The 10,696-nt window shown below is 43.3% G+C and overlaps 1 protein-coding gene across 1 annotated transcript; it reads left to right on the top strand.

Annotated features, from left to right (window-relative positions):
- The first annotated feature begins 477 nt into the window (after nt 1-477).
- LOC147531655 (secreted RxLR effector protein 78-like) lies at nt 478-846 on the top strand. Its single transcript, XM_086649782.1, has one exon. It carries the CDS (start codon nt 478-480, stop codon nt 844-846), a length of 369 nt encoding a protein of 122 aa, XP_086505908.1.
- Nucleotides 847-10,696: the final 9,850 nt, after the last annotated feature.

A 10,696-nucleotide genomic window follows, 5' to 3' on the forward strand; every position in this document is an offset into this window, starting at 1 on the left:
ACCAGAAGCTTCACTTTTCAAAGGCAAAAAACCACCATCAGCAGTCGATGAACTACCCACAAATTTTGAAGAATCAGCTCCTGCTCCCTCCATGGAAGCAGGAGGGAGCAAAAGAAGGTGCTCACCAGCCGCCAAACCAACCAACAAAACCTTCCCACCAACACTGAAATCCAACCAACCACCGCCGACCGCCGGAAAAAAGAACCCTAAAAGAAAAAACGTGCCGCCTCACTCTTTCTCTCTCCTTAGTTTTACTTACTCCGTATTCAGTTTCCTGTCACCACAGCTCATTTTGAGCTAAAACCGGGTATGATCCAAATGTTGCCTATTTTTCATGGGGCGGAAAATACATGTTGTAATGTTGTTTACAAGTGTATCACCAAAATTATGACAGAAAGGCTCAAAGGTGTTATCTTTGCTATGGTTGGTGAAAACCAATCAGCTTTTATCTAAGGAAGGTCTATCCAGGACAACATAATGTTGGCTCATGAGATTGCGAGGAATTATCATAGACATGATGGGGCTGCTAGGTGCACTATAAAGATAGACCTTAGGAAAGCTTATGATACAGTCAGATGGTCATCTCTTGAAAAGGTATTGAGGAAGTTCAACATTCCTGAGCTGTTTATTAGCTGGGTGATGGAATGTGTTACAACTCCCAAATACTCCATTGTTATTAATGGGGGTGCTCATGGTTTTTTTGAGGGCAAGAAAGGTCTTACACAAGGGTGCCCTATCTCCCCTTACTTGTTTGTCATGGTTATGGAAGTGTTTGCTACTCTTTTGGCTAAAGAAGAAGCTGATGGTGGTTTTCATCTCCACACCTCTGCTTTGCAGATGATTTGATGATCTTCATGAGAGGGGATGATAGTTCTGCTATTGCTCTGAATGGTGTATTGACTAATTTTTGCTTGAGTACTGGTCTAGCTGCCAACACCATGAAGAGTACTGTGTTTTGGGCTGGTGGTGCTGATGAGGGGGCAAGTGTCAGGTCTATCTTGGGCTTTGATAAAGGTGTCCTCCCTGTGAAGTATTTGGGGCTTCCTTTAGTGTCTTCTAGGCTTTCTTACAATGATTGTATTCCTCTTTTGAATAAAATTCAGTCTAGAATTCAATCTTGGAAGGCCAGATATCTCTCTTTTGCTGGCAGGGTTTTGCTCCTCAAAGATGTTTTGAATAGCATGATTATCTACTGGACTTCAGTCTTTGTTTTTCCTAAGAGGATGTTTAAAGAGATTAATTCTCTTTTCAGCAAGTTCTTGTGGACAGGTTTGCAGATGGAAGGAAGGAAAGCCTTAGTGAAATGGGCCACAGTTTGTCTCCCTTTTGAAGAAGGTGGGTTGGGGTTAAGGGACATTGAGATTATGAACAAGGCTACGAATCTTAGGCATATTTGGGAGCTTGTTAGTGATAAAGACACCCTTTGGGTGAGATGGGTTAAAGGCAATCTCATTAAATCCAAGGACTTCTGGCTTATGTCTGCACCTCATGACTGCTCCTAGTGTTGGAGGAGAGTTCTGGAGAGTAGGGAGGAGGCTAAGAAGATGGTTTTACACCTGATTGGCAATGGGCAGCACACTCTTTTTGGAAGGACATTTGGCACCCCAATGGGCTCTTGTGGCCTTCTTTTCCTGAGACCCTGTGGTATGATTCTCTGCTCCATGCTAATGCCAGGGTTGCTGATGTTATTTGTAATGAGGACTGGCACATCCCTCACCATGTTGCAGTGCACCTTGATGACTTGATGGGAGGCCTTGCTGCTGTTGAGATAGGGGGCACTAGAGAAGATAAAGTGGTCTGGACTGCTTCTAAGAAAGGTTGTTACACTCTCAAGGAGACTTATCAGAAGCTTAGGCCTAGGAATGATCAGGTGGATTGGGTTAGTCTGATTTGGTCAAGTCTAGTGATCCCCAAGCATGGTGTTATTGCTTGGGTGGCTGCTCATAGGAGGCTCAGGACTTGTGACAGATTGATTGCTTGGGGTGTGGATGTGAATCCTTTTTGTGTCTTATGCAGGAAGGAGTTGGAAACTGATCTCCATCTCTTCTTTAGGTGTGTTTACTCTCTGGAAATCTGGGATAATTTTCTTACTCTCTTGGGTATTCAGAGGCAGGGTAATAACTCATGGGAGGAGGAACTATCCTGGCTTTTGTCTCAGCTCCAAGGCAGTAATTTGAAGTGGAAAATGGGTGGTCTGACCTTTACCACTTATGTCTCCCAGATTTGGAGGGAGAGGAATAGAAGAATCTTCCAGCAGGAGGATAGGCCAGCTGAGGTTGTCTTGAGAATGGTCACTAGTGAAGTTAAGATCATTCTTATGGCTTGGAAAGGCAAGGTGGACTACTCTGATCACAACAAGCCTCTGCTGGAGAGATAGAATGTGGAGCTCCCCTTTAGGCCTTTAGTCCTGCAGAGCTTCACGTGGGTTCCCCCTTGTGAGGGATGCTTCCTTATTAATACTGATGGTGCAATGGATGGGGACTCAGCAGGGTATGGAGCAGTGGTGAGGAACTATGAGGGTCGGGTTTTAGCTGCTGCTGCCGGTTCAACCAAGAGAGCTAATGTGTTGATGCATGAACTCCAGGGGGTGGAGATGGGGTTAGTCTAGCCTATAAGCTTCAGTTGAAGAAAGTGGTGGTGGCTACAAACTCCACTTTGGTGCATGGCCTTCTATCTGATTTTTTGAAGGCACCCCCTTGGGATACTTGGTGGTTGTGGTGTCTCTGGGCATCCTTTGAAGAATGTAGTAGCATTCATGTGATCCGTGAGATCAACCAAGTTGCGGATTGGTTGTCCAAGTTGAAACCGGGCCTTGCCTTCTATGAGCTGGACCCTAGTAGGCTTTCGGCTGCTTTAGTGAATTATTGAGGAGGATAGATTAGGTGTTGCCCGGTTGAGGCGAAAACCTTGTAATTAAGTTTTTTTGTCTTTTTCTTGTTCGGGGTTCTGGCCTTTAATCCAGCTTACCATTGCAAAAAAAAAGGAGTCTGTGCAGGGTTCTCCCATGTTTGAGTTAGTTACTAAATTGAAGAAGGTTAAGGCCAGGCTGGTCCAATGGAAGGTGGCTAAGTACCTTTATGTCTCTGATCAGGTTACCCAAGCTAGAAAGGTCATGGAAGAGGCCCAAGCTTCACTTCAGTCCAGGCCTCAAGATGTAGAGGCTAGGAGGGCAGAAAGACAGGCTGTGGATAACTATGCTCATTTAGCTGGTGTTGAGGCTTCTATGCTGAGACAGAAATCTAAAGTGCAATGGCTTTCTGAGGATGACAACAATACTAAGTTCTTTCACCATTCTATTAAAGAGAGAAAAAGCTAGGAATAACATTCATAAACTTACCATGGCGTCATACCCTTTAAAATATGCTGACAGTTACAAAAAAAAAAAAAAAAACTTACCAATAGTGTTGGGGAAGTTCTTGAAGAGCAGCAGCAGATAGTTGATGAATGTGTTGGGTTCTATAGTGTTTTTTTTTTTTGTATGGAGGATGAGGTTGTTGGGCCAGAGGAGGCTTTGGCCTCCTTTTCCTTTGCCAATACCCTTTCTTCAGACAGTGAGCATGTGTTGGTGGCACCAGTGACTAGAGATGAGGTGGCTTATGCTTTGTCCACTATTGGGTCTGATAAGGCCCATGGTCTTCATGGGTTCTCCTCCCACTTTTTTAGGAGGTGTTGGAAAGTGGTGGGAGATGATTTTACTAGGGCCATTGTGAGTGTTTTTAAGTCTGGTAAACTCTTGGGTGAAGTAAATGCAACTCTCCTCACTTTAGTCCCTAAAGTCCCTAATGTGAATACTATGGGAGATTTTAGACCAATTGCTTGTTGTAATGTGATTTATAAGACTATCACTAAGATCCTAACTATTAGACTCAAGAGGGTGGTTAGGGACTTGGTGAGTGCAAATCAATCTGCTTTTATTTCAGGTAAAGTTCCTCCACCGAACTGTAGTACGGAATCATCCCCAAAGATCTCGGTCAGAGCAGGCATATGCCAAACGTGAATACCCTCTGAAGCCACAGGCAGAACACCTAGTAGAGAGACCCAATCTTGAGTGAAATAAATACCGCGACTTCGGTCTTTTTCAACAAAATCATCACGTGTATTCAAGATAACATCATGCTAGCTCATGAGTTAGTCAGGGCTTATGGGAGGAAGGATGGTCCCCCAAGGTGTGCTGTGAAAATTGACTTGCAGAAGGCTTATGATACAGTGAGGTGGTCCTCCTTACTTCTCATTTTGCAGAAGTTCAATTTGCCTAGCAGGTTTATTGAGTGGATTGAAGTTTGTGTGACAACACCTAAATTCTCTTTGGTGGTTAATGGGGCTGTCAATGGGTACTTTGAAGGGAAGAGGGGATTGAGACAGGGTTGTCCCTTATCTCCCTATCTCTTTGTGATGGTGATGGAAGTGTTTGCTGCTCTTTTAAATAAAGAAAGACTTGCTAGGGAGTTCCACCTTCATCCCAAATGTAAAAACCCAGTTATTACTCACCTTTGTTTTGCAGATGACTTGATGGTGTTTATTAAGAGTGATAGAGATTTTGCTGCTGCTCTCAGGAGTGTTTTGGATGCTATGTTTCAGTCCACTGGTCTCACTGCCAATTGTAATAAGAGCTCCATTTTCTTTGCTTGCATGGAGGAGGATTGGAAAATGGAGCTGAAGCATATTTTGGGTTTTCAGGAGGGTGCTCTTCCTGTGAGGTACCTTGGGCCTCTCTTGTCCACAAAATTGTCCTATACTGATTGCATTCCTATGATTCATAAGATATTGAGTAGGATTCAATCATGGAAAGCCAGAGTTTTGACTTATGCTGGTAGGCTCCTATTGGTTAATGTTGTGCTTAACAGTATGTTGATTTATTGGGTCTCTGTGTTTACCTTGCCTAAAAGAGTGTATAAGGAGATCAACAAAATGTTTAGCAAATTTCTGTGGAATGGTATTGAGATGGGGTCTAAGAGAACAACTGTGAAGTGGCATATCATTTGTCTCCCTAAGAAGGAGGGTGGGTTGGGTGTTAGGAATGTTGAAGTCCTAAATCTAGCTGCTAATATGAGACATGTTTGGGATGTGGTGATGGGTAAGGATACTTTGTGTGTGTCGTGGGTTCAAAACAACCTCATTAAAGATCATAATTTTTGGTTGATGCCTGCCCCCAAGGACTGTTCATGGTGCTGGAGGAAGGTTTTGGAATGCAGGAAGGCAGGTCATGGGCTTATGCTGGTTTTGATTGGTAATGGTGAAGACACTCTCTTTTGGGCTGACTCCTGACACCCTATGGGTCCTCTCCATGGGTGGTTTGAAGAGAGATTCGGGTATAGCTCCTTTTTGAATATCAATACTAAAGTGGCTAGTTTTACAAGAGATGGGCATTGGTATGTTCCTGAGTTTTTGTCTTATGAGCTGGCTGAGGTGTTCTCCAGGCTTAGTGAGGTTCATATATACTCTGAGTCCCAGAAGAGGTTGGTTTGGAGGGTAAGCCCTGAGGGTGATTATGTTCTAAAGGACACCTATGAGGCTATTAGACCCAGGGGACAAAATGTGGCTTGGGAGAAGTTGGTGTGGCCTTCCAATGGGATCCCTAAACATTGCTTTCTCACCTGGCTTGTCCTGAATAATGGATTGAAGACCTGCTTCTTTAAAATCATTGGTACTTACTGACTTTCGAATCTAGATTTTATAGTTTCATTAAAATCTAGATTGGGCGTAGAGTTTCTAAAATCTATAATATGAATATAAAATCTAGATTTTATAAAATCATTGGACCAATTCATTAAAATCGAGATTCACTTCACAATCTAGATTTTACTGAATGAAACTGCTTCTTTTTTCAGTTGCCTTTACTTAGAAACTCTACGCCCCTATTAGAGTAGAGTAAGGCATGCTCTCGAAACTAGATTCACTCGTTCTTGTCTCCGACGATTAACCTATTTCAGAGCAGTCATGTGATTAGCCTATCTCGCACTACTCGAAGCCTTCCTAAACTCATTGTCGGGTAAAGCACAATGATGGTTCACACAACATAGAGATCAAATCAAGTAAGGGTTCATAATGTTCCAGTAATCTGGAACATTATGAACTCTCTTCAAGTCCTTTTGCCATCAGCAAGTAAGTCTGCCCGTCTTTCAGGAATCACAAGAAAGACAAATTTTGTCACCCGGGGCTAAGAAGTTGGAGAAAGAAAGCCACGGTGGATTGATAGATTACTAATCTGGCCCCAGTCAAAGACTTAGGAAGGGACCCAGCAAGTCAAGTCAAATCCGAAGACGACCTTCATTTGATAAAGTCAGAAGATATAGATTGGCAAAAGCCCATTGTCAGAGAGATGAAAGAAAGCAAAGGATTCGAGGAGTCGTCCCATGATCTAACCGGGATAGAAATAGAAATAAAGGGAAAAAGAAGAGACCAGAACAGATGCGCCAGCTTTCGAGATTTGAACATTACTTGACGTTGCGAAATACATAATCTGAGGTCAAGCAGGAGCGGCCACTGAACCCGTTCTAGCGTCGTGGGATGAACCAGAAAGAGGAGCAGAAGCCACTCGACTGATAAGGAGAGGATCAGAACATGAAAGTAGGGATTGGCCTCCTGGGATTCCTGAGGTTGACCCGCCTTCGAAAAATCGGGCAACAAAGATTCAATAAAGATTCAATAAAGATATGTATATATATCTCCACAATACAAAGGTCTGAAATTGTGTCCGTCTAAGCGTTGTAGCCGACTCTTGGAGGTCTAGTCAAGCCTGATAGAATACCTAAGCCTAATTAGACCGACAAGGAGAAAGAAGGGCTTACTTGGTGGCAGGTTGCCTTCTTCTATCCTCTCCTTATTAGTCGAGTGGCTACCGCTCCTCACCTTGCTTCCTTTAGGCCTGGGATTACTATCTCCTTGTGAACAGGGTTTCTGGTAGAATGAGTCCTAAAAGGCTGGGAAAAAGAAGCAGGGACTAAGAACCTTACGATAGCACGCTTTCTTTATAGATCATATATCCCCTTGGAGTAAGAACCGATAGCAAAAGAGATTCTAGCGAAAGACTCAAATACTCACTCCAAGTATTCCGTTCGTTAGGTAGACTCAGTCCTTATTTATTCTAGATCTAAACCCAGGGAAGCTAGGGTTTGCCCGTTCTCATACAGCGCTCTTTTAGGGTAGGTTTACTCCTAGCATGAGGGAATTAGCTTAATAGAAACTGACTTACCTATCCACAGGGACTTAAACCATGGAATGAAAATCTCTAGCACTTTCCCTTCCTTCTAGCCAACCAATCTCCACTTTCTTGGAACTCGGGACTTACCTTCAAATAGCATGCTGATTTATAAGCGTACTTTCTTTCTCCCTCAAGACTGAAAAGATCTGACTTGGGATAGAGCTAGAGCGTAAGTTACCATGCGCTGGAGGAGCCGAAGGAAGAAATTCGAGATGAGAAATAGGAGTAGGAGCGTAAGCCACTCGACTGATAAGGAGTAGGAGCTGCGATTGCTTCTGTTGAAGGAGTTTTTTTGGCTTGCTACGCACCTTTCAATTTAAATAGTTTCAATTTAAATAGATCACTTTCAAAGCTTAATTTTTCAGTTCAAAGCAAAGGGGCGTAGCGGTCTAGTCGAGTGCCTAGTGTTAGAGTAGGCCTCCGGTCAAAGTAAAAGAGGAGGCAGCGCCGGTCTTTTTTCGAATTGCATGTTTTAGGCATATGGAGTTTGCGAAATTCTATATTATAGGTTCCATTGATGTTTTATCCCTAAATACTCTTTTTTGGTAAAGCAGCTTACCCTTTCTTATACTAATCCAAGTCGGCTCTTTCGTTTAGCTTGATTATTGGAAAAGTTATGCAATCCAGACTCGAATTCATTTCATTTTCATTAGTTAAAAGCTATGAATCACTTCTTTCTTTTTGATAGAATGCTGTCTTTGGTACCACTCAAAATTTCATTGCCTCGGTGAGATTTTTTTCACCATATGACTAAGCAGAAACTCTCTCTTGTGATTGCATGCGTCCTGAAAGGAGTGAGCGGAGATGACATTTTCACTTGCCTTTTGACTTTCTTCCCTTTAACCCATCCAGCTTTTTCAAGTAAAAGGAAGAGGATCAACCTAGACTCAGACCTATGCTGGGGGTCATATCAATACTAAAATAGTACTCGGTGGCGTGATACTCAACGATCAGATACTCCCTTGCACCCCCCGAGTCGGGAAAAGAATCTCTGACTTGCTTCTTTTAACAAAAGGATTTCCCTGTAAAGAGAAGACGTAGATGGTGAAGTTGTGATAAAATCCTCCGCGCAGGAGGCATCCGATCCTCGAAGAAGTGAATCAGAAGGGGCTCTTATTTACTTTTTTTTAAGGTATCCCCAAAACAAAAAAGAAACCGTCAACGGGTGAAGTAGCTTTCTTGATTGAGGGATGGTCTTGGGAGAACTAGTTCTTTATTCTAAACTCCTTTCAACTCTTGAACAAAAAGAAAGGCCTTCAAGAGCGCTGACGACGCTGGCATCAGTCAAGTGAAAGAACGACAAAGAGTGTATCAAGATCCTTCGCCGCAGTGATTTGTCCCTATAATTATTAATTATCTTGTTTCCATTTCAAAATGAAGATACTTGACCTGAAAGGCTCGAAGACCGGAACAGGTGCTCAGTGAGGGAAAGGATTGACACTGGAGACAGGTCAACCCTCGCACCCCAGCACATGAACTTCTTGGAAAACTCGAGGGAACCATTCGAAGACACTAAAGATTTGTCTTTCGAAATAGATAGCCCCAAGAGACCTAACAGTTCGTCTTTGTATGGGTACAAGGATGGATTGCTTTTTGAAAAGGGACCTCTCAAGAGAAGGAGGAGCAGCACATCTTATTGCACAACCGGTTCGATTTAAAAATTAGTTCTTTCCGGGATAAAAACCTGCATACTATCTGATAGAGGCAGTCAGTGGGGAATCTCGTTGTTATGACTGTTGATTGCCTACCAATCTGAGTAAATAAGGGTCCCGTTAATCCCGAAACGAAAGTCGAAGGAACCCCGCCAAATAAATAAAATCAAAGGGGTCACGGCTTCAAGCCAAGCCCGTTAACTTAACTCCGAATCGCCATTCCACGAGTTAAGCTCGGTAAACCCGAAAAGCTGGGTGGACTTCATAGCCCTATCACTCCTATTTTCTTAGGAAATTGATTGTGTACCCTACTAGGTGGGTCTTGTATCCTAAAGATGCTCACTATGTACGGGGGTATTTTAAAAGGCCTTTTGCCTTTAGAAAAGGGCTTTTAAAAGGAGAGAAAGTCTTGATAGGAGAAAGTGGTGCTATACGCTATAAGAGAGAGCTAAATAGAGGTGGACTGGACTTGCTTAAGCTTGAGTTCTTTCATAGGAAGGAATATAATAAGGCAGTTGGTTTACATACCATAGAGCAGTCATATGAAAGAATCGTCAGATTATGGGCTCCCGGAGTAGACGGTTTTGAATGGAGAATGAATGAAATAGAATAGTCTGGCAGAATCGTATGATAGGGAAAGTGCAGAGCCTCCCACTTGTCGGGGTTACCGGGCTGGCTAACCTAACTATGAATTTCTATCAATGTCGGGATAGACAGAGGTCTAGGATAGTACGTTGTCGGAGTGAGACCGGGGTACAGTAACGAAGTTAGACCGAAATGAACGACTCAATTCCTCTAGAAGAAAGGAGAGAGAAAGAACAACCAATTCTATGAAACAATATCTTATTTACTAGGATCGGTTGCTACTAGTCCGGGTTACCTCAGAGATAGAGCCATTAGGGGAGAAAAAACAACCTAGTTAGTGCACTAACTCAAACCTAGTTCTTGCACGAAATGTCCTGCTAACATAGGAGCACTCCTACTAAGAAATGGAAGACCAAACTTCTTTTTCTTTCTTTGGGGTCAGAAGCTGATGATCGAAAGAAAACAGGTTCAATTAATGAAAGAGACGAGGTTGCTTGCAAGATAAGGGCAACTATCGGAGCTAGTCCGGAACTCCTATGACTAAACTAATAGGGGTAGGGGGTCATCTTCCTTTCCTGTAGCTACTGGAGCATATAGTCACCAAGGGAAGGCATCTCTAACCTACCTATTACAAAGTAACCCATACCAATCACCTTACGATCCCGTAGCTCGCCACCGGGAGATGAAAAGCTGTATGAGTGCAAAGACCGGTAATCCCGAAATACAAGATCAGCCTTCTCGTTTGGGGACATCATTGGCTTCATTCCTATCCCAACTGTCGAATCCAAAGCCTAATCCAATCACCTGAGGAAAAGAAGAAGTTGGCTGGCTGGTTGGTTGGTTTCACGGGGACACCCCCCGAACCCCCGCAGTTCCCCCTGCTCTGATCTCGTAGGAACAACTTATCTGCGAAAGAAGATATGCGACATACACCGAATTGCGAAATTTCGTATTGTGATGATCGAAATCCCTGATGTAGTGTTCTTTCCTACTACCTTAGCCCTCTCGGATCCTCCAGGCTACTAGATAGAATGAAGCCTAGATAGTGCTACGATCCGGGGAAAGCCAACCCATTCTTGTCCAGTAGGCCTATACGATGGACGTTTATTTGCCGTGAAATGGGGATTCTGAGTGGAAGTACGAGGGCTAAGGGAAAGGGAAGAACCCTAGTAGTGTTACAGCTGCTAGAACATTAGGACAAGACGGCGGTCATTGATGCTTGCAAGTCGGATGTTACCCTACAGGGTGTTGGTTCCGA

The sequence above is a fragment of the Eschscholzia californica genome, unplaced genomic scaffold (genome assembly GCF_041429995.1).
Source record: "Eschscholzia californica isolate CP2 unplaced genomic scaffold, dmEscCali1.0.p SCAF_6, whole genome shotgun sequence".
Taxonomy (NCBI): domain Eukaryota; kingdom Viridiplantae; phylum Streptophyta; class Magnoliopsida; order Ranunculales; family Papaveraceae; genus Eschscholzia; species Eschscholzia californica.

What these genes read in the sequence shown, in the direction of transcription:
- LOC147531655 (XM_086649782.1), top strand. Translation starts at nt 478, where the DNA reads ATGTTGGCTCATGAGATTGCGAGGAATTATCATAGACATGATGGGGCT.